Here is a 25,196-nt window from a genome sequence, read left to right as displayed (position 1 = left end):
AGTGCATGTTTAATTACAAAATACATTTGGGTCCATTATTTCAATCAGCCTATGAAACAGTTCTGTGAAATATTCAGGGATTATGGTTCCTGTGCTCAAAGAAGGAAATGTTATTCTCAGGAGTACATGGGAAACAACCCATACAAGACCATTTGACTCCTACTAGTCTTCGTAAGGAAACACCCTGAACATATGGGCAACAATGAGTCTCTGGGAAAATATTCCCGGGTTCAAGGGTGCAGTGGGCTTATGCCCTTGTTGCTACTGATTCCATCTTTTCCTCTCTCCTTTCTACGATGTGGCTCCACTTCATCTAGAACTTCATCTGACTCCTTGCTAAAATTAAAAAGCAAGGAAGGCCTCAGTTTACAACCCTGTTACCTGCACCTAAGCCATCCAACAGGCCTCAGTTCTTGGTCAGCATTTAATACCTGATGCCTCCACTCATCCCAACTGTGTTTCAGCAACTCTTGCCTTCTCCCTGAAGCAAAGCTGCACTGCAGGCACCTGATACCTAGGGCATAAGCTCCAGAAGGGTAGAGGGCAGACCCATTGCTGGGGGAAGTAAGAAAACCTGGGGCAGTGCTGGGAGAAACATGAAGCCCCTAGAGAAGACAAGGGAAAAGGGGCCCTCACTAAGGGTTCTCCTCACCTCTGACATCAGTTCCTGCCTCCCTTACCACTGAATGAGCCCCTGAAACAGGTGAAAAGAGGCAGTTTCACAAGGCAGCTGGCTGCAGAAACAGGAAGAGGGAAGACAGAAACAATGCCTAGAGGCAGCAGGACAAAAGGAAAAGGAAGAAGAGTCAAGGGCCATAGACTATGGAAGGCGACTTATCCAGGCAAGATAGAGTCAGGCTCATTCATTTATCCAAAGTACACATATACAGAGGACCTCTTTTGCTATGCTTCTGAGACCTCATCAGAAAGGAGATGCTTTGTTTAAAAAAAAAAGGGAAAAATATAAATATATATAATAGTTTCCAGATTTCCCCATGCATACCGTCCAATTCCTAACTCAGGACGGCCTGATCAAGATGAAATTTCCCTTTGGAAAATACTCTCAGATCCCTCTGGTGCTCACATCTCCTATGAATGGCACTTCTGTCTGTCTCTTTTCCCTGTTTGCTTGTGGTGGGTGACATCTGTCTTCCAGGCATACTGTGAGCTGCAGTTTATGTGCAGAGGGACATGGCAGGGTTCAGTTACATTCCAGGGAGAAGTCCATCATTTGTTTTGTGTGATTCAGATTTCTAACAGACATCAGTGGACTAATAACTAGACATAAGTTTCAACTTTATGACTATCGTTTAAAATATTGCTGGAATTGATCCCTGGGTAGACACATCCTTTGGAATAGCATCTATAGTGAGAAATATGCCCATATAGGTTGGATTTGATATGAAAAAAGAGCCAAATAAACAAACAAAACACAGCACTAACCAAGTCTGAAAATTGAAGACTGGGAAATCACATTCGGGGTGGAGGGGGGGGTGTGTGTTTACATGGAAGGCCTGACATCATGGTAGGACTCAAGAAAAACCTCCTTGAGTATACAAGAAGTGAAGGAAGAGCTCCAACTCTTTCAAATGTTTCCCAGAAAGGGCAACACAAAACCCAAAACTCATTAAGGCAGGTATAAAAGTTTCAAAACTGTACCTGTTCTGTGTTTTGACAATGGGTACTTTCTGTATTTCTACATCTATCCCTGGAGATGAGGGCTGACTATGGTAAGGAATGGGCAGACCCTGGGCAGGGACTCCCTATGGAGGACTCACCTTGCCAGTGATGCTTGTAGTCACACATGCGGGATAGGGCTATCATCATGGCACAGTACAGGGGCAAGATGGCAGCACAAAGCCTCCAGCTTTTGCCCCGCCCACTCTCCGTAAAGCAGTGCAGCTTTCCCGCCAAGTAGAATGTCGTAAAACCGAGTCCTGAAAAGGCAACTGCAGAAAAGAATCAGCACGCATTACTCTTGCTGTTGGTAAGTGGCAAGTAAGGCAGGAGACAACATGGGAGACATTCTGGTTTTAAGCTCATCATATACAGGATGCCTCTTGGCTCTTGGATACTACAGGAGCATCCTGGGCTCATTCTACATTTTTTTTTTTTTTTTTTTTAATGTCTGACACAAGCCTTAAAAATATGTTCCTGCCCTTATCATATTTCTTTGATAGCTGACATGATATGACAGCTTTGATAGCCCCCCAAAAAGGTAATCTAATTGATTTAGAGTAACAAATAGTACCCCCACAGTCATTGTGATACCATCAGGTTTCAGTGTTGATTTCTAGTGGACTTTGGCAGCCCTATTCATTCTGTCTAGGCTCGGATACTCAAAATCTTCCACTGAAATAAACCAAACCCTGAATATTACCCTAAATTCTGAAAGACCAAAGAAAAGCCAACACAAAAACCCACTGCAGTTGCCATCTCTGGCTCTGTCCACCCTTTGTGCTTGAAGGTGAACTTATAGTACTGACAGTTGCTACCTCCAAGCTCTGCTTGTATAAAACTGCCCCAAGGTACTTTACCTCAAATCTAAAATAGAGCTACTCTGAGCAAACTCACTCTTGAGTTTTCTCATCACTCCACTACCACTCTGATTAGTATAATTTTCTTTAATAAATTTCTACCTTTCTTACTACTTATGTGTGTGTCTTGCTCAATTCTTTGGGGTACTATATATTATAGTATATAGACAAGTAAGCCACAAACTTTTTATCCAGTCATTTGTGGCAACATAACATGAAAAGTGAAGAAGGTATGTTATGTAAAATAAGCATAACACAGAAAGACAAATAGTGGGTATTCTCACTCCTGTAGAAGCTAAAAGTTGACTTTTAAGAAGAGAGTACAATAGTGATTAGTAAAAGTTTAAAAGAGTGAGGAAGAGTGGGGACAGAGAGAGCTTTGGTGATAGTACTGAAGTATAGGAGAAATTCCAGTGTTCTCTAGCACTATAGTAACATAGTCTGCAAAATTTATTACATATTTCAAATAAACCAGAAGTAGCCAAATGTTCCCAAAATAAAAAAATGATAAATGTTTGAAGAGTTGGAAATGTAAATACCTTGATTTGATAATTTCATATTGCATACAACTATCAAATGATCATACTTTAGCCAATAAATGTACCAAAATACATGACATAAAAGAATTAATACTGACAAAGATGCACAGTTGTATCTTAGTGAGATGTAAGGTAGGTCTTTGAGGGCTTAGAGCAATGGTCCTCCACTCTGTTTAGATATAGAGCCATCTTAAATACCTGACAAGCTTTAAAAGTTACTGGTAGTCACATCCCATTGCCAGACACTCTGCCTGTGATGGTTAGGAGCGATGGCATGTATGCACATGTACACAGATGCATATGGTGCATCAGTACTGCAACTCCTCAAGTAATCCTAAGGCTACCTTGAGTAACTTAGAGGGTTTCATTGAAGTGAAGTGCTACACTGCCTTATTTTCTCTGTATGCCATCCTAATCAAAACTTTTCTCTTGATTAGAAAATACTCCTGTGGGAGCTGAGCTCCTATGTAGCCAGCCCAACCAATGACTTGGAAAAACAGGCTTTACATATACTCGTCAGTACACCTACAACTTTGAGAGGCTGCCTGAATCCTTAGCCCCAGCCTGAGCATACGGCAGGAGCTTGTTACAAATACAGACTCTCAGGTCCACTGCAGACCTGCTCAGTTAGAATCTGTACTTCACATTATCCCACAAGTGATCTATGTATGCAATGAAGTCTTGTAAGTCTGGCCTAAAACCATTCAGCATCTTTCTGAAAGATCTCTAAAAGTCTATTTGAAGGGAATACATACAAAGTATGGTGGAAATTTTTCTACTTAAAATTATTTATAATTATGTAAAATTTAAAGTGACCAGCACACAGACATAAATAAACTGTGACATCTGCACTCAATAAACTCTTATACAACCATAAAAATTGTGGTTATACAGTGATATCTTTAACACTTAAGAAACACTGCCAAATGAAAGAAGCAAGACTCTATAGTATTGGGTTAGTGATACATCTCAGCAGCACACCAATTGCCTGGAAAGTGTGAGGCCCTGAGTTCAATTCCCAGTACTAAAATAAATAAATAAATAAACAAACAAATAAAATACAGAAAAGAAAAAAAAAAAAAAGGATTCTATAGTATAGGGCAGTAGCGGCCAACCTATAGTATGCATGTTAGAGTGAGCTGCTATCATTGAAAGTTCTAAAAGGTTTATATCACTGGCATAAGCCATAGGATCTAGATATTCATGGCTATGACATATAACAAGAATAACCTTAACCTTTTTCAAATTATGTCACAAAATAATATATTGTCCTAATGAGATCTCAGTTATGAACAAAACCATGCCAAAGCAGAACTTTTTAGCAACAGAAGTAAGTAAACAAGATTACAATGGAGTCCTACTCTTTTAAAGAGAATATTAAATCAGGTTTTCCCAGGTATAAAAATGAAGCAATTTAAGAAAGTTCAAATAGGCATGTTTGATCAGCACTCAAACAACAAAGCAGTGCAGACATATATTTATTGAGTGTGTACTATTCTTAAAGTAAGAGCATGTGAAGCCCTGCCTTGCCTAACTCTGTTCTGGATGGTTTACTAAGACAGAAGGGCATTAAGAGATTTACACTGTGTTCCAAAGTGACACCATTTGGCCATCATCCTGGTAAGTGCAAAGGCTTCATAATTCTCATCCAACCCACTTTTCTCTGTTCCTTCTATTCATTTACATTCTCCCATGAGATATCAGAGTGGGAGAGGCTGGACAGTTGGCTCTGATTTGTGTTGGTCTCATCCTAAGCTCTTACAGGAGGAATAATAGGCTTTATTCAAATCATAAGGTTTAGCAAGTCTACTCACCTAATTATATTAAGTGTGGGAACAGAAAAGAACTGCCCTGGGGCTTTGTTGGATTATGGATAAAGTCTCCAAGATTGGAATCAGAAGAGAGACAGCCAGCCTGAGTGCTGCCAAGTTGGCATCTCTCAAGAAAACAAACAGATTTTAAAAAAACAAAGGCAGTGAATAAAGTGGATGTTAGGTAGGAATTTGTATGTCTTCCCATAGAAAAAGAATACAGAGACTTTAACATAGAGACACCATCAGCTCAAGCTAACTATACCACCAGCACTGCTGAGTATAAGAGAAGGAGACAAGCAGGGGATGCCTGGCTCAGGTGAACACTGCAGCCTCTACGTGACCTTGGATGCCCCAAAAACTCTAATCTGGCCAGCCCTTGTACTTTAGTCTTTGCCTCATTCTTTGGAGTATGGCTAAAAGATTTTCTGTATTTTCCACAAAGCACAAGCCAGTACTGTCCCACAGCCCCTCCAGAACATTGAGCCTTGTTTCTGCAAAGGAAGCATTTTCAGACATTTTCAAAGTCTGACTACAATATAGAGCCTGCAGGCACTGAGACCACAGCCAGTCTTCGTTGACACCTGCTACTGGATTTTTGGACAATATTTCTGAGCATCATTGCATGCCCTTACTTTTCTAGGTGACAAGATGAATTTCCAGTTTCATGCTAAACCTTATGCTTGTCATTTTTTCTCTGACATTTATAGTTATTGAACTGACATAATATCCTTTGACGAAAGACTTCTGAAGCAATTTCTTCTGGCCTGGGAGGCACGCCTGAGCTACAAGAAGCTCTGTTCCTTTGCACTCCTGCTTTTGCAATAACCACAGAGTCACAACAAGACTCTACCAATCCATACTTACTGAACAGGATTTTTTCTGTGATTAAAAAGTGTGGGACCAGAATATCATCTCCCACTACACACCCTGCTGTGAGGTGCTAGGACTGTGCAACCAATAAGGCTTAGATTCAAATTAAATCAGCTGAACAAGAAAAAAGAAGGTAATCAAACTCAACATTTCCAGTTTTAACTACCCAACATTTTATTCTCTTTTCAAAGAACATGTGCATTTAAGAAACTGAGGTAAGAAGGGGAGCTATGAAATATGATATCCATTCCAAGTGAGTGTCTATCCCTCCCTTTATATGCAGGCTTAGCTTCTGACTAGACAAAGAACCAAAACTGAGAATTAGGAGACATAGACAGAGTGTTACAGGCAGTGAGACAGGGCTGTGCCCGAACCAGAGCAGAAGTTCAGATACCTTGTAACCTTGTAGCCTTGGAAGAAACAATCACCTCCTGCTGTGGGCCAGCTCTCAAGACAAAAGAAAGGCAAAGCAAATACAGCTATATCCTAAGGATTGATAGTCCAAATAGCTCTCTATCACCCTCAGGAAGTCAGGAGTCATCATCCCACCCCTCTACAGGAATAGTACATGCTATTAAGCATGCATGCTTACTATGTCACTCTCCCCCATTAGTCCCCGATTTAATCAGTTTTTCCTGAGCAACTAACCTTATTGCTTGGCCACACTTCTGTTCCACCTCATGCTCACCTTGCAAGTCTCCATTATTGTCCACCTTAGACCCATCTAACCTCGTGATTTTACTCTATAAATGTCCCTGAAAAAGACAGAGTTCCTGGCAACCTGCTCGGGATCCTTCTGTCCCTCAGACAGAAGCTTTCTCTCAATATATGTATTCTGCTCTTAACCTCCATTGTTCCTAAAATTCATTCTTTGATTTTAGAGAACACGAACTCATACTGGGCACATAGTAAGTTGGGAGTTCCAATCCCCTATATCATCCTAACCCTCATAACAATACTATGACACAGTTACTAGGTCATTAGTGAGAAATTAAGGCTCAGAAAAGACTTTCTAATTTTAATGCAGCTCCTCAGAAACTATGAATCCTTTAATTATAGACTAAAAATCACAGATATTCTTACATCATTGCTGTTACTTCACTACTAGATATCTTGTTGCTTTGATACCCAGGAAAAGTATGCCCATCAAGATCACCAATGAAGTCCTAGACACTAACTGGCAAAAGAAGGCACCCAAACATTGTAGCTCAATGAATATATAAGTAGCAGAGACTATTCCGTACACATAATTGAACCCTACTAAGTATTCTGGCAACAAGCTGAGGTCCTTGGGGACAGAAAGATATATAACCCTGAAAGTTTATAACTTTTGCCCCCTGTGTAATATCTGAACAGACTGAGCCAGCTAAGATTTGCAGTTCATGTAATTGGTTGTACAGTCTTATTTGAGAATGAACAATGGAGGAAAGGAAAAGGAACCAAAAAGCTCATAATTAATCTGAAAGCAAATGTCAGAGGCAAGAAATAAAAACAGAGAAAACAGATTCTAGACTCCTTGTGGAACCTCTGTTTGCATCTTCAAAGAGGGTTTTGTTCTAGAAAAAGAAGGAATTCAATTGCAATGCACAGAAAATGCAAAAAAGAGGGATGAAGCTGACTAAGGTAAGAACATGGCTATACTTCTGTCAAATCCTTGAAGGCTCAGATTCTGGGAACATGCAGGACAAAGAGGGGCAGTACCATCAGAGAGAAGTGAGATTTTCAAATAACAGCCGTCACCTGAGCTTCCTCCATCCACCCCACCCCACTTAATGAAAAACACTTACTAGGAGTCATGCATGTTCTTTTCATCCTAGAGAGAGCTAGGAACAATAACAAAGATGGGAAGTGGTTTTGCATATCATAGCATCCTAAATTACAGAAGGTCTAACCAATGGAACAACTTTTCCTTCTTTCAGTCTTGTTGATATGCTACAATGATCTGAAACATAAATGGAAGAATAAGCTTTCAAAAGGGAGAGATTACTTTTGTCCATAAAACCTTGAAAGGGAGTTGATATAAGCCTGGGCAGAACTCAAATAATGATAATATTTTAATGAAAAATGATTTTATTTTACCTCCAAAGGCCTTACCATAATATAAATTTAATGGTAAGATATGTATAGTAATGTGAATATTTGAGAAATAATCAAAAAACTAATTGCCACAGACTTGTTAATGGGTTCATCCAATTCTTTTCTACTGGGTGGGGCACATGGGTTTCTAGTGAAGCTGTTGGAATCATAACTGTTCATGCCTGCCTTCTTCTAAAGAGTTGGCCTGCACACTTTCATCAGATGCTCCCACGGTATGGTTTGCTGGGAAAAAAAGAACTGTACAGACCTACCCTTAGAGGCCTTGATTTGAGATCTAAGCCAACACAGAAAGGAGACACAAAGGGCTTTTACTTTAAGATCTGCTTTTCTTATTTCTTTTGGAATGGAACCAACAGGAACAGTTCATGGTAAACTAAGCACACAGCCCAATCAGAGTATCACATACTGAAAAGTCGCTGTCTTAAGCTAGGTCATTGATTTAATTACTGAAGAAAATTGTAGCGAATTCTAGGTTTCTTTATAGATAGCTGAGTGAGATAGAAAAATTATAGTCAGTCAGACAGGGCTAGGTCCTCAAGGAGCCAGTGTAGAAGACCAGATATCTTGCAGCCTTGGAGGAGACAAACACCTGTGCTGTGGGCCAGAACTCAAGACAAAAGACAAAACAAATGCAACCACACCCTAAGTATAAACATCAGGAATTGATTTTCTAAATAGTATCAATCACCTTGAGGAAGCCAAAAGGAGTCATTAACTCATCCCATTATCGGGAAAGACCCTATTCATGTCCCCTTGCTGTATGACTCACCACCCCATTTGATCCTAATTTAATCAATTTTACCTAATTATACTCAAAATCTTATTGATTGACCATAGTTCTGTCCCATATCTTGCCTGCTTTCCTTGTGAGTTCCCATTTTTCCCCATCATGGACCTGGCTCACCTTATGGTCTTACTCTAGAGTCCCTAGAAAAGGCAGGATCCTTAGCAGCCCACTTGGGAACCCTTCTGTTTCTCTCATGGACAGAAGCTTGCTTCTCTCAATAAAGATATTCTGCTCTTAACCTCAGTTGTTCCCAAAATTCATTCTTCAATTTTAGAGAACATGAACTTGTACTGGAAAATGAGTAAGTGGGAAGTTTCCACAATATCAGTTTCGAAGCTCCCAGTGACTGTGTAACTGATGAAATGACATCCCAGAACTTCTCCCAAGTTCTGTTCTTTCTGAAAATAACATCCCCATGATCAAAGGTTAACCATGCTAATCTTGTACCTCTTGTAGCCATGTTCATCTTGTACACTTTAAGGGAAACTGACTATAAACAGAACAAGGGGACTTATTTATCTTATGTACACAAACATTGATTCTTCCTGTTATTATAGGCAACTGAATTAGATAGAAATATTATAGGCAGTCAGGAGCTTTTTAAATAAAATACTAAGGGATATGTTTAAAAAGTCTGAGACAAAAAAAGGAATAAGAAGCAAAGATATTGGCATATATGTAAGTTAAATTGTGCACAACTATGTGATTTTGTTAGGAAAGAAGGAGGAAAAATGGGATAGAATTAAAGTGTCACACAAAATTATATGTTAGAATGTATTGATCAGAGGTAAAGCATTTAATGCCCTTACATTGCTCAGAGGGAAGAACCAGTTATTAACGTCAGGCTTTATTAACTAATGTTGTTCATTAAATCAATTTACACAATTGTCTAAAGGAAAAACATGGAACTGTACATAAAAACAATACAAGAAAGTATTAAAAAGCATATAAAATTATACAAACAAGTTGTAATATTTGAGCAATGATGAGAAATGTAATTTCAATTAGCATTCCAAATAATTTTTTAAACTGCACACATAAAACATATGGTATAAACAAGTATATGGTAGAAAACCACATGAGGCAAATATAAAAAGAAAGCTGATGATTTTATTGCAAAAATTATTGTAAAATATTAGTGATGACTTAATTGCAAAGACAATAAAAATATAACATGACAATCTGAACCTTTGTCAACATCATTCCAAAATCCATGAGTTAAAAATAGACAAAATGATAAGTATTATAACACCTATCATAATAGTGGGAAAATGTAATGTATATCTTTGTGATTGGTAAATTATAAATGAATAAAATTTAGATATGATACATATCAATTTGAACAGAATAATTAATAACTTAAATCAATGCAAGGTTTGTGCCCTAGTATAAATTTCTGTGCAGTTATGGTGGTAGTCTAATATGGCGGAAGGTCAAAGCAGAAACACTTGCCACTTCCTTCTTTTCCTTCAGCCCTAATTACAATTCACTTTCCTGTTTGCACACGAAGGAAATTCCAATCAGTTCCTCACATGTCATCAATGTCCACCCCATGTGCCACTTCTGATCAGAGGTCATATAACCCTCTGCCTCTCTGTATCTAGTCAAAGGCAATAGCCCAACCACCATGGGTTGTGTGCTCCTTTCCATGACCTCAATAAACCTGTTCTTTTTTATATTTTTCATTTGTCTATTGCACCAGAAAACTTTAACATTCAGCAATCACTTTTCTTTAAGCTATATGCAACATTGACAAAAACTATCAATACGTTAACCCTCACAGTTAGATTTAAGATAAAATTTGGTCATTTTTATAGATTATATTGTTGGACCACAATGTAATTAAGCTACAAATAATTTTCAAAGTATAATGAGAAAACACTGTATACCTGGGATTTAAAGTAAAAGCTCTTACAGATCACAGAATTAACAAAAATTTGGAAACTTCACAAACTAATTTGAAAGCAACATGTATTCAAACTTAATAAATATAACAATGGCAACAATTAGAGGAAAGTTTATTGCTTACATTGCTTAAGTTAGAAAAGGAATAAAGTCTAGCTTTATTCAGCTGTACATAAGTTAACTTAATAAATTCAAAAAATATCAGAGCTGGGAGCCACTGCCTGAAGGCCCCTTCCTTCAAGTGCCCAGCATGGGCGGACAGAACCAGAAGGCTTGTCTCTGTCCACTGGGGGCCACCACCAGAGGCCCTTTCCTCCGCATGCCCAACACAGGCTGAAGAAGACAGACAGATCTACCTCTGCCCACTACATGCTGCAACCAAAAGGCCACGTCCTACAGGCAACCAGTGTGGGCAGACAGAACCAAGAGATCCACCTTCACCTTCAGGGAGCTGTCACCAGAAGGCTCCTTCTTGCAGTCATCCAGCAGGAGCAGGGACACTCTGTCAGGTTAGTCCTGGGCATCTTTATTGAGGTCACCATTGGAGGCCCTTGGTTCCTTCAGACAGCCATCATGAACTAGCGGAATCAGACAAACACACCCCTGTGTGTCTGCCAGTATCATAGGAGTCCCAGTATAGACACACAGGCTGAAAGAAGCAGCCCCACCTACATGTACCCCTGACTGTCAGCAAAACCCCAGTGTAGCTGCATAGCTTAGAGAAGCACTCTCCATACCATACTACCTCCCTGTAAATCTGGAATTAGAGAAACCCAAGTGCCTGCCCCATCCACCTACACAGCCAACTTGGGAAGTGTCTGGAACCCACAACCAGATTTCTGGGAAGAATTCAGGGGAATGTCAAGACAAAGGAGCAAAAGGCAAACTCAGACCTCTAGCCCACACTCAATAAGTCTAGAAGATACAGTCATGAAAGAAAATGAAAGTCACACACCTGAAATCTCTAAGAGGATAACACCTGAAGTAAGGAAACAACTTCATGAGATTGTAAAAGCAGTCAAACTAGAAATAATGTCTCAGGTAAAAGAAGAAATCACAAACATACTGAAAGAATTGTCCAGCAGGTCTAAAGAAGACACAGACAATAAAGAGGAGCATAGGAAAATGATGGAAACCTTGAATGAATGTAAAAAGGAATTAAAATGCATAAAACAGATTTGAAGAGATGCAAGAAATTAAAATATCACATGAAAGCTGGCAAAATCACGTGAAAGATACTGAAGATAGACTTTCAGACCTTGAAGACAGGATTGTAGCTAGTGACCATGAAAAGAAAGATCTCTTAAAAATAACACAAAATCAGGAAATAACAGCTCAATGGCTGCAAGATGATTCAAAGAAGCATAACTTAAGAGTGATAGGTGTAAGTGAAGAAGCAAGGATCAATACAAATGAAATTAAAAGGATATCCACAAAAGTAAAAGAAGAAAACTCCCAAACATGGGAAATGGATCTGGCATGCAGATAAGTGAGACATATAGGACTCCAACTAGCCATAACCAAAGTAAATCTACATCCAGAAATATAATAATCAAGATCCCAGAAATTCAGCACAAGAACAGAATATTAAAAGTTGTCAGAGAAAAGAGACAGACCACCTATAAAGGAAAACCAATCAGAATCACAGCAGACTTGTCAACACAAACCATCAAGTCAAGAAGAGTTTGGAGTAAGGTATTTCAAACCCTGAAAGAAAACAATTTCCAAGATTGAGCTACCTAGCAAAACTATCTTTCAAAATTGATGGAAAACTTAGATATTTCCATGATAAAGAACAACTGAAGGAACTCATGACTAATAAACCAATCCTACAGACAATGTTAAAAAATATTCTAGAAAGAGATAAAGATGACCATGGTTCCAGGAATAGCCTCAAAGGAAGATCACCAAAAAAGACAGGCAGTTGAATGAAGGGGAAAAGTGGAGGACCAATAATAGGAGGATAGCAGATCAGAGACAATCCACTGTATGCTGGTTGTAACCAATGATGTAGATTGCCTCAGGTCAGCAATAAAAAGAAACAGGAAAAGTGGATCAAGGAACAAGATCCATCAATATACTGTATACAAGAAACTTATCTAACGGGAAAGGAGATTCATTGACTTTGAAAATCAAAGGAGAAAAAACAATCGTTCCATGTGATAAGAGACAAAAAAAAAAAAAAGGCAAGAGTAATTTGCCCATCAGCTGCAGAATGGAAAGCTACTCAACTAGAAAGGAGAATAATCTCAAGGTTCCTGTAAATAAATAGATGCAACTAAGGATCACGTTCATGGCTGAAACAGTTTGAAGTCCTACACATGAACCCTAGCATAAGAAATAGAAAGAGTTAATGGAATCCAAAAGCAAAATAGCTAATGTAAGAGCAAGGGAAGGAAACAACTGGGAGGGAAAGGTGGAAACTACTGTCAATTAATTATTGTCTTATCTTGAACTCTTGCATTGTTTACACAGTTTTGCTAAGGGTTGGCTTTGTTCTCTCTTATTTTGTTACATTTTACACTGTCAGATGGTAGGGGCAGCTATTTTGAATATATTGGGATATTTTATGGTAATCATAGTTTTCTATTATATTGTTGTGAAGTCTTATAATGCTTTCATTCATTGGTTTGATGGATGTTATTATTTTGTTCAATTTTATTATGTGTGATGGTATGAATAGCTATTTTGAAAAAAACATGACATTATGGCAGTCATTGCTGGTTTACTATCATCATGTTTTGAAGTCCTACCATGCTTTTGGTCTTCTGTTTTGATTGGTTCTATCCTGCTGTTCCTCACCCCCCCCCCCCGCCTTTGGCCTTTTTTGTTTTTATCGGTACCAGGGTTCGAACTCATGACTGCCTGCTTGCAAGGCAGGCGCTTATGCTGCTGAGCTACCCCCCCCCAAATCCTGCTGTGTTTTATTTGATTCTATTATGTGAGATGGTATAAACAAATTTTTTGAGGAAAATGAGATATTATCATAGCCATTGTTCATTTCCTGTTATTTGGTTTTCAATGTTTTCACTCTTTTAAATGGTTTTTTACTATTTTGTTATGTTTGACATTATTGTGTGTGAAGGTATGCTCAACTATGTCAAAGAAAATAGACATTATGGTAGCTACTGTTGATGACCGGTTGTCTTGTTATAAAGGGCTGTGTTGCTTGCATTGTTCTGTTCTAATTTGCTTTGTTCTGTTCTCTTTTGTTTTATTCTCTTCAAAATAAAAAATAATTAAAAAGAACAGCAGAATAAATTCAAAAATTAAGAAAAATAAGCATTACAACAAACTAATGAATGTAAGACCAAAATATAACAAAGAGGCTCAAGGCAAAAGTTAGCACTTTAGAAAGGATAACAAAATAGATGTGTCTCTGGCAAGACTAAACAAAAAGCTCCTTAAGAGGGATAGTGTATACAAAGTAATACAGAAATGAGTAACAGAAATATTAAATTGGAAACAAATATTAGGAAATATTTCAAGTCAATGCAATATAGAAATGAACAGCAGCATTAATTGTAAACAAGTAGATATTATGAGCTATATAAACTTAGGTATACTGATTTAGTATTTTATATCTAAGGCCAAATGTTTCATGAAACAGTGACCTACTCCCCCCTCCACCAAGTCATCTGTTATGGAATTTTTAAAATGATTTAAAAATGAAATAACATTCATGTTATGAAGTTTGTTAGCTGTGATGCTTAAGTCTAACATATTTTCCCATATATAGCTGGTCTCCAGTCACTAAAACATATTTAAATTTTCAACTATTTTTGTGGATTTTGTAGGTCTTTACCTCATTTTTGTAACTTAAAAATAAAATTTACAGTAGCAATAAAAATAGAAAATCTTTACAGTAAATGTGTCAAGAATTCATAGCAGCACTGTTCATAACAGGCTCCAACTGGAGATGACCCAAAAGTTTATGAATATTAGAATGATTTTTAAAATGATACAGTAATATCTTAGAATACCACCCAACAGTGAAAATGAAATAACATGTACTATATACAATAATAAATAGGTACTCTCCAAAAAATGATAACCAAAAGTGTAAATTAAAATGTACATTCTATATGACCACTTTCATGTAAATATTGAAAAGAGGAAAACAAAGCAATATTTTCCTTTGGAAATGCATGTGTCTATGTGTGATATAATATGGCATTTGTGTGCACATGCATGTGTGCATGCGTGTGTGTAACACTGACTAGGAGGAGAATGGAGAACATAGCAGATAGATAACAGCAGCTACAGGGGCTCTCTGAGATAGCCAGCTTAGATTCCAGTAATGGTGCAGTGTGGAGAGTCCTAAGCAGGGGGAGATATACTCTGTCAACCCAGGAATGAACTAAGCTGAGAGAAACCAATTGGAAATGCAATTCTGGTGCTGGAACAGCTAAAATCTCAGTGCCACTGCTGGAACCCGTGGCTTGAATTCCCTGCCACTGCTGCATCTGAATCGGCACAGCAGGGATAGAGATGCAAAAGCTCTGAGAGCGGGAATTGGTGAACCGAAGTGAGAGCAGAGATGGCAGGGAGCCCTGCATCAATCTGCGGTGAGTGAGAGGACCCTTCCATAGACTAGAAGGCTCCAACAGAGGACATTCTGGGGCCAGGCAGACTGGCCAAAATAGGGCGCTGCAGTGACTTCAGTCACATATTCCCCTCTCAAGCAGGATTGGTGGGGAATGCTTGATCTGGGTGAGGTTGCGGACTAAGACTCAGCAGGCTAGCCCAAACCAGGTCCCTGTACCTGGCAGTGCACCCTATTGCAGTGAAGCTTTCAGCAGGTTGATTGACCTGGAGGGGCGGGCCCAGCATAGGCTGCCCAAATCTGTGTCTCCCTAGTACACTGTAGTGGGTGGGAACACCTACCCAGCGTGATTCAAACAAACTGTAACTGACAAAGAAAGAAACTGGGCCTCCTATATATGCCTGTATGGAAGGAACAATAAATATGAGAAGAGGAAGCAACAAGAAAGGGTCTTTGGTCCCCAATCCTGAGAACACTGATCTAGGAAAGGTAAATGCAAAGGAGAAGGAGGACAAAAAACATGCAATATCAGGCATGGCACCAATAGACATAAAGCGATATCTCCAGGACCTCATAGAAGACTTCAAAAGTGAAGTATTTTACCAAGTAAAGCAAGATATAAGTAGAATAGTTAAAGAACTGCTAAGCACCTCCCAAGAAAAAACAGATGGTGGAATGGAAGAACAGAAAAAAAGGGGAGAATTGTTTGATGGAGAAAATAGAGAAAACATAGAATACATGAAGCAGGTTCAAAGAGATTACCAGGAAACTAAAAACTCTATTGAAAGCTGGCACAATGTAACAGCTTGAAAGAAACTAAGGATAGATTATCTGAGCAGGAGGACAGATTTGTAATGTAGGAGCATGAAAGGAAAAACTTCTTAAAAATAACAAGGAAACAAGCAGTAACAATACAAAGGCTAGAAGATGATAAGAGGATCCATAACAAGAATTAAGAATGTAAAAGAAGAGCAGGGATACAAACAAATGAACTGCATAGGCTATTCACAGAAGTAATCAAGGAGAACTCCTAAATATAGGAAAAGGTAAAGATGCTCAGATGTATTAGGTATACAGAACTCCAATCCAAACAGAACTACACCCAGGTATATAATAATCAAAATTCCAGAAATCCAAAATAAGAACAGAATATTAAAAGCTGTCAGAGACAAGAAACAGATCACTTACAAGGGAACACCCATCAGAATTACAGCAGACTTCTCGGCACAAACCATCAAAGCATGAAGAGCGTGGGGCAAAATAATTCAAGCTTTGAAAAACAATAACTTCCAGCCAAGATGTGATATATCCTGCACAACTGTCCCTAGAAATTAATGGAGAAACAAGGTAATTTCAGGATAAAGAGGAACTAGGGGAATTTGCAACCACCAATTCAACTCTACAGAGAATACTGCAGGATATTCTAAAAAAGGAAAATACCAAGATTCCAGAAACAGTGGCAGAGAGGCCACATTGAATGGAGCAGAAGCGAAATGAAGAAGACAAACTGATAACTAATAACAGAAAAAGAGTTCAACAGAAATGAGGCAGAGAAGTTTGGATATAATTTCTATTATAGATGGCCTAGATACGCTAACTCAAGGGAAAAAAATAGAGAATTGCAGGCAGAGTGAATCAAGAGATAGGCTCTACCAAGAGACTCTTTATAGGAAATATAATTAGCCTGAAGAAGATTATATGGACCAAAATCAAACATGAGAAAACGGAACTCAATGTGATAAGGAACCAGAGAGTAATAGGGGTAACTATAGCAGTATTTATGGATAGGTTGAACAGACAGGCTTTAATAAATGAAGAAATATAACTAGAAATCCAGTCCAGGAGTGAGAAAGTTCAGAAACAATTAGGTAAATAGCAGGTTGCCCCCCACCCAATACAAAACTGTCAGTGTTGGGGAGACTCAAAAATACACAGTTCACTCTGGGGGAGTAAAGGGGAGGAATGGTCTTAAAAAACAGCAGAAGATATAGCTAATAGTGTATCAGGAATTAAAACCCCTGTTATTCACACCACTCTGCTTGGTTGGAACTTGTTCCATCCTAGTTTGTATACCAGCACTGGATCTGAGGGGCACAGACAGCTATCCATAGCACAGTGGACATCTTTAATTTTGTATTAACTCAATTAGGATCCATGTATGACTTCTACTATTGTATCATGACTGATCTTAGTTAAATCTGGCTTGTTTGATTGCTGCTTATTATTGACAGGTTTTATTCAAAACTGTATGGTTGATGGTATCAAGTTGAAGAGTACAGACAACTATACTAAAAATGACAATGATTCACTATGATATCCATTCTGATTTGATTACTACCTGTTTTTGTAGCTCTACACTGTTTACAAAGTTGTATTTCTGTTAATCCTGTTATGTACTAATAAGTGCAATTATACCTTATCTGATGATATAGCCAATTCTGTTGATGATAACAAGAAACAGCACTGTGATCATGGTAGAACTCCATATACAGCAGATTTATATTTTTTTAGTTTTATGTGTAATAAGAAAAAGTTTAGTTCTGTCCTGCTTTGTTATATTTCTCCCTCTAATATAGAAAGGATAGAAATATATTTTAAGACTTATGCTTACATAAAACCTATAAACAGTTTATAAGAACTGATCTGATGACACATGATGAAATGAACAAAAACTTTGAAGGAAAGAAAGTGGCACTGCAGTACCCAATCCTGATTCCAGAATATTACGATGTAAAATCCAGAAATATTATTAATCTTTGTTTAGAAGGATTTTAATCCAGTAAGTTGTGTTAGGTCTTAACATAAATGAAGATATGGATAAATGCGTACATGTCTAAGTGAATAGGATTGATAGCCATAATACTTAGTTTTTGTTGGATAGTTGAACAGAACTGTTTGCAGTCTCCCTGGTTGAATTCCCATTTATATGTTCCACTTGTGTACCTTGAACAACTATTTATAGGAGGACAATATGTATACATCAGCTAGTGATTTATTACTGTCTATTTCATTTCTTTGAAAGTATGCACTATTTCTGCCCATTTTCTATTTTGCTTTGTCTTTCTTTAAATTAAAATAAAAAATAAAAATTTTTTAAAAACACTGACTAGGAAAGCAAAGAAATTATTTTAAAATAAGATTATGTCTACCATGAGAGAGAGAATGATCAGCCCCCAGCTTTTAAGGGTAGTTAAATTCTACCTCTTAATCCACCTAGTGGATCTTCTATCATTATTTAAAATCATTAATATTATTATTTAACAATAATAATGGTATTTAAACTGTACTTATATATTTTATATGAGATTTTTTACATATATTTCACCATTAATTATACATGTCAACCCACAGGATATCAAGAAAATCATATTGTTCAGGAGCAAATTATAATTAGGACAGTCATCAAACTGTTTGTTCAATAATAGGGATTTGCAATCACTCATTTTTTGGTCACCAGTCAGGTCGGGCCACTTTAAAAAAGAACCACTATTTTAAGTCCCACAACCCTGATCTTTCTTTGTGAAAGAGGCTCTATAGAAGCTCCAGGATTGCAGAGCATGCTCCACGCATGCCAGAGCTCTGCATGCCAAGACATGGAGTTTGTTTTTCAAAGACAAATAAGTATCATAATTATAGAGGCTTTACATTGTGTTTTTACAGTGATGGTGATTTGATTAACCAGAAAACAGAAGCAATGCTCCTAAAGAAAAAAATAACAAAGGAAACCTAACCAAACATCACCTCATTATTCAAGTGCAATGAGCTCCAACTGATGCTTAATTACAAGAGGTCTTTGGAGGATCAGAGGAGAGTGAGACATGGCATTCTCCAGAGGCACTTGATTGATTTCTCAGATTACAAAACTCAAGCTACCGAGAATTCTGAAAACATTCATTAAGCATGAGAGAGCCCACAGAGCACTCCACGCTTGCAATAGGAACAAATACTGAATAAATGAAACTGGCTAGGTTGCCTGTTCCAGATCTTAACACCAGAATATATTTGAAGCTTCAATGCTATTTTATTATTTTCCTAATGTAGTTATTTCTTAAGGCTGAAGATAGAGTTCATTCTTTTCACAACACACACCTGTAACTCCGGGCTATTTGTTACAATGTCTTGTACAATTTGCAAGGGCTTAAAAAGATACAGTAGGATTTAGATGATTTTTTTCTTTGAAAATTATTAGCAATGATACATGCCTTACAAACATAAAATAATAGAAAATACATTTATTGCAAGGTGTTTGAGAAAAAAAAAGCAGTTGCATGCATTTATCAGTTGGAGGTGGTTTCACGGACTACATCATGTGAGCTTAAATTCAGTTGATCTGTACTAAACACAGGCATTGTATCCACAGATTAAACCTACTGTAGATCAAGTATATTTGAGAAAAACATGTTCAAAGATTTTTCTTGTCATTATTTCCTAAAAGTTACAATAAACTACTTATATAGCACTTATATAAGTTATTTTAAGTAATCTGAAATGATTTAAACTGTACTGGAGGATATGAATAGGTAGTAAACAAATAGTATGTCATTTTACAAGAGGGACTTGAATACCTAAAGATTTTCATATCCACAGGAGGTATAAGAATCAACTCCCATAGCTACTATGGGGCAACCGTACAATACAGGTAGATATTTCTGAAAATAGTATCTAAGAGGGGAGAATCCTAGCATCACTACTTTCTAGCTATGTGACTTTGAGTAAGATACTTCACCTCTGCTCATTTGCAAAATGAGACTAATAAGAATTTCTAGCTAAATGTGATGGTGCATGCTTCAAATCCAGCTATTCAGGAAGCTGATGCAAGAGAATCAAAAGTTTGAATGCAGCCTAGGCAATTTACCAAGAACCTGTTTTAAAAAAATTAAAAAGGCTGGGGATGTACTTCAGTGGTGGAGAACCTGCCTAGCGTGAAAGTGGCCTGGATTTAACTTACATTGTCATGAGTAAAAGGGATCTCTATCTCATAGAGTTGTTCTGAGGATTAAATAAGACAATGAATATGAGACATGTAGGATGTGTCTATCATACAACAAATGCTAAATAAATGTGAGTATGGGGAAGCTGATATACAACCTGTAAAAAGTCTATAATGCTTAGTTTGATATACTCAGGAGACTACTTTTGCTTCATCTGTCAATGGCAAGTTTAAATTTGAAGCTCATGTCCACCATTTGACATTGTGACCTATGAAATCTGAACAAATCCTGCATCCACAGATACTTAGGTCAGGAAAAGTTTAAGAAAATATACATATTCCACTCCTGGTGTGATTGCTAATACAAGAAAGAAAAGAATAGATATCAAGAATTCAAGAATGATGTCATTAGCTGTAAGCCATCAGCAAGACTACAGGGAATACTTTCTAGGACACTGAAGAGGTCTTCACCATGAGATCAAAGCTCCTTTTAGGAATCTGCAAAATAGGCAGTAAGAGAGGTGCGTGGTAATGGAAAAATATCTTGATTTGTTTTAAAAACGATTTGAAGAAAAAAATTAGAAACTGTAGAAGTGAGTCGGTTATATGAGCCTCTGGCAATATTCACAAAATGGTGTATGACCTGACAGCCCTCACTTTTCCCTAAAGCAGAGAGGGGAGACAGGCAGGCAGTCTTGCAAGTCACAAGCCACCAGGCAGAGAAAACAGTAGATCAGAGTGTCTCATCTATGTCTAGTTCCCTGTCAGACAGAAACAGTTGGTCTCCATAAAGAGTCCCGCCTTCATTGTCCTTCTGTCCTTCCCAGACTGAAGTTCCTGCAAGGTGAATGCCAACTTTTTCACCTCTGTATTCTTGACCCTTAGCGAAGTGCCTGGTACCCAGGAGGCAATCAATGAGTGTCTGCTGGGTGAACAGATAAGATGTTACACAATCTGTTTAAGATCACGTGAGTCACGAGACTCAAAATTACCTTCGCTTGTCATTCAAACACATGGGCAGTAAGGTAGGCAGATTACACGTGCTGCAGTCTTTTTTTCTGCACCCAATGAATCCTAATTTACTCGGTATTTGCCAAAGCTCCACCTAAGAAGCTTAATGGGTTAAACAGCACACAGTTCTTTTGTAGATTTGGTAGCTGACTGAACAACTAAACTAAGAAAATATTGGCTGGGAGAGAAGAAGAAACCTCCCCTTCCCCTAATAAGCAGCCAACTGATTCAGAGGAACCGTATTGTTTAATTGACTTTGCAAGTCTCAGCAGCTATGTAGAGGCTAATAATACGCAATATAGTTAAAAAAATATGGATGGCAGCTTGAGCAGAGTTCCTGCTCTTATTTCTGCTTACAGTGTCTTTAAGTGATTAGAAAGAAATTCAAAAGCAAGATGCCAATAAAGTCCCTGTGGTCTCTACCAAGAAGTCAAAGTGTTTTATTATTCAAGCTGCTTAGATTTCAACGTAAAGAAAGAAAAACCTGTTGATGCCAGCCCTTTATGTGGAAGCTATGTAAATCAACCATATGTAGTATAAGGAAAAATACTGTTCACTTTACCTTATGAGAATGAAATTCTGGGGAACCAGATTATTATTAGTTTTTCTCCAGAGGCTTTGCTATTTATAGTTGGCTTGGTCTTGGTGTCTTTAGTTTAATGCTTCTTTCCTGATATTTTGGCTATTCCTTTATGACTCCACTCCCCAAATTTGCCACTTTGACAAGCAGTCTCTGGGAAATTATCAGTTTTTCAAAAATTTTCCAAAGGTAAGTTTGGAGCAGAAAAGATGTGGACAAGGGGAGCTTCCCAAAGCAAGCAAACAAACCAGCTGTCCTTGGGCAGAAGCTAAAATCTTCAGAAACTATGAGCAGCTCCTCTTGGAGCATGGAAGGAAAGGGGAGGCCTTGGGAGTCAGAAAAAACAAACAAAACAAAGCAACAACAAAACAGCCTAGTGCTATGGTTTGAATATGTACTCTATAATTTATGTGGTTCTCTATTATATATCACAATCTTTTGCTATTTAAATCCATATCATTTGAAGCAACTCTAACCTCATCCAAGAGGATGTGTTTCTATGTATTTGATAACTGGTTTAACTGCCAGATCTTCATTTGTCACTTGGCTGCACCTACTTTAAATCAGAAATACTATGCTAATACTCTCAGGAAATTCTACAACTTTCTCAGGATATTGTTTTCCTTCATCACTAACTTGTAATGTGTTTACAGAGACTGTTTGCCATCTTAATCTGCTGAGGCTGCTATAAGAAAAATATTCTGTAACATAGTCCAAGTGACTTAAAAACAATAGAAACATATTTCTCACATCTTTGAGGGTGATAAGTCCAAGATCAAGGTAGAATCAATGTCTGATGAGACTGATTTCCTGGTCATGAATGGATCTCATTTGCTATGTCCTCACCAGGAAAAAGGTACAAGGATGCTCTCCGGCATTTCTTTTAAAAGGGCATCAATTCCACTCACGTGTGGTCCTACCTGTGACTTAATCATCTCCTTAAAACCACGATAATGAAGATTAGGTTTTAAAACATAAATTTGAGGGGGTCACATTCAAACTATAGCAACATTCATATCAAAACATCTAATAATGAGGGAGTGCTGAACAAAACTAAGAGGCTGTCATCAGAATTTGTTAGGAATAGATGTTAGAGAGCAAGTTAAATTGCTGCATATTTTCTTTAATGGCAAACAGATACTGGCTTCCCCTGAAATCTTATAACTGCAAGAAATCAGAATAACCAGCAGATAACAGTAACTTGGAGGTCAAGAACAATAACATTCGTGCCCTTCTCTGATGTAGGTTAGACATGGCCTGTATTGTATCAATCAGCAGAAGAGAATTTAGGTAAAGCGTAACTCCCCACATTGAATTTGTTCTTCCAAGATCTATTTCTACATCAGTCCCATCAGCTACAGTCTTGTCATTCAGCCCTTTCAGGGATGTGGAAATGAACAGAGCTGACACACCTTTGTGATGACTGATGTAAGGTTATAGCTTTGTAGAAATAAAGCTAAGAGGTGAAAGTGGGTCTGCATTCTGCAGTGACAAAGTAGGTCACAGATCCAGTGAAGTTCAGTTAAAAAATAACAGTTAAGCCATTTGTCGAGTCAGTCAAAATGGGCTATCTGGTCCACCAGTCATACTGCTTCCCTGGGAATGAGCACTGAGTTAGGTGCATGTAGGGCACAGAGAACATGCAGACTGAATTTCAATGATTAAGTTCCTGAGACTCCCAGGACACTTTCAGATGGCCAATAGTGATAGAAGGAGGATGAATGATGTGAAAACCTCAAAAGCAAGTCAGATTGCACATCTCTACCCGGAGAAAGACTGATGATTTATTGTCCCAATTTCAGCCTCACTATTTCATCCATTAGATAAAGAAGTCATAATTCAAGGAAAGGTCATCTAATTACAGTCAGCCAAAATCTGGGTTTCAAGAAAGATGCTTTGTCCCCGATAATAATAAAAGACTTTGTTGCTGAATAAGAATATGATCCATTAGGATTTAGAAAAATCTGTGGACTTACACACACATACACAGATGCATGCACACATACACACACACACAGGCACTTACTCAGCACAATCACATCATCCCCTAGAGTAATGAAGTTGAGTGTTTCAATAAGACATTTACCCAAGAAACATTTATTCAGTTCTGCTATGTGCCTGGCCAGGTATTATAAATTATGATCTCATGGACTTATGCTTTCTGGCCTTACGGAATTTAGAAACAGAAATCAGTACAAACTATAGTATATATTAGGAAAAAAAATGGGCTCAGAGATGAGAGGACAGTTGACAGTTGAACAGGAGACCCTATTTTTTTTATACAACTGAGAAATGAGTAGGGGGCCAGATAGGCAAAGGATATTAGAAACAATTGCCAAAGGAGGAATCTGCAATGGAGCTTTGAAGAAGCTGAGCTGGATACAATCAAGACAAATGCTGGGGGAATCTGAAGGGTAGATCAGTGGTGGAGTATATGTGTGTTTAGCAAATGTGTGGCCCTGGTTTAGTCTTAGCACCAAAAGCTAGAAACAAAATAACAGGAGTATAGCCTGAGAGGAAGTGACTCAGGTGGTGATTTTAATTTTTTTTAGATTATCCAGGAGTGGAAGAGCTAGGTTGAATGGGACCTCTAATCCTAGTTTTTTGACCAAACTGCACACTGATTTCTACAGTGGTTGTACCAATTTATGCACCCACAACAGTGGAGAAGAGGTCCTTTTTCCTCACAGCCCCACCAGGATTTGTTAATGGTTGATTTCTTAACAATAGCCATTTTTTCCTAGGGCGAGATGGAATCTGTTATGGATTAAAAACTGATGATAAACTTAATGACAGCTGAATTAAATCAGCATGGTGCTGAACATAAGATGGTCCACTTGAGGAAAGTTGCCAGCATAGAGACTTGGAGAAGATGAGTGAGGCATTGTGGGTTTCTCTAAATGTTGCTGCTTTGAGCGGTTAGTTCTCCTGGAAGATCTCATCATGATTAGCTTCCCCAGGGTGAGTTCGACCATTATCATCCAAGGAGCTTGGGACCTTGTTGGTGAGAGTGGCTATGGTTCACTATGGGGAGCTCTGGTCCTTACATCAAGCATCACTTCCTGGCTCCAGAGGGAAAGATGTGTGCTGTTTAATCTCCAGGACAAACTTGTCATGCTGGCTTTCTGGCATGTACTCAACTGTTCTTATCATTGGAGGAGCTTGGGACCTCTGTGTTGCTGAGGATGGCTGTGCTGCTTTTCAGGACATCCCTGATCTATGTTATGAATGTGACTTCTTGGCTCCACTGTAGAATTCTGAACCTACCAGCACAACTCCTTCACCCTGCTGGCACAGATTTTCTAGCTTCCACTGCTGACCTTAGGGCCTTCTCAACACAGATACATAAAACAGACTAGTGTTGAGTCCTTCTTGTGGGCTCTAGATCTCCCGCTGGACTCAGGGGAGGCATCATCATGGGTTCTAGGTTTTCATTTGGACTCATGCATGACATTGCTATGGGATACAGGCCCTTAGCTAAATATTCTGTCTTTAGTGTTGTGGACAGATTTCCTGCACTTTCTTATGTTTAACTCTGGGTGGCCATCATAAAATAATATGTAAATTCTGGGTCCTGATT

The 25,196-nt window shown here is 38.2% G+C and overlaps 1 protein-coding gene across 12 annotated transcripts in view; it reads right to left on the bottom strand.

The window, feature by feature from the left end:
- The window catches only part of Plpp4 (phospholipid phosphatase 4), a 167,439-nt gene that overhangs the window by 10,027 nt on the left and 132,216 nt on the right, over positions 1 to 25,196 (bottom strand). For 8 of the 12 annotated variants that reach the window (XM_063244849.1, XM_063244856.1, XM_063244853.1 and 5 more), the window contains one exon: positions 1,779 to 1,949. The exons of 3 other annotated variants lie outside the window; for them this stretch is intronic. In XM_063244849.1, the coding sequence (XP_063100919.1) occupies positions 1,779 to 1,949 (171 nt within the window). Of the gene's footprint in view, positions 1 to 1,778; positions 1,950 to 25,196 lie in introns of those variants that run through there. One more of the 12 variants, XM_063244850.1, reaches the window with a different exon arrangement.

The sequence above is a fragment of the Cavia porcellus genome, unplaced genomic scaffold (genome assembly GCF_034190915.1).
Source record: "Cavia porcellus strain 051 isolate PalLab524CR breed Dunkin Hartley unplaced genomic scaffold, mCavPor4.1 scaffold_2, whole genome shotgun sequence".
Lineage (NCBI taxonomy): Eukaryota > Metazoa > Chordata > Mammalia > Rodentia > Caviidae > Cavia > Cavia porcellus.
This window is presented reverse-complemented; position numbering and strand designations above follow the sequence as displayed.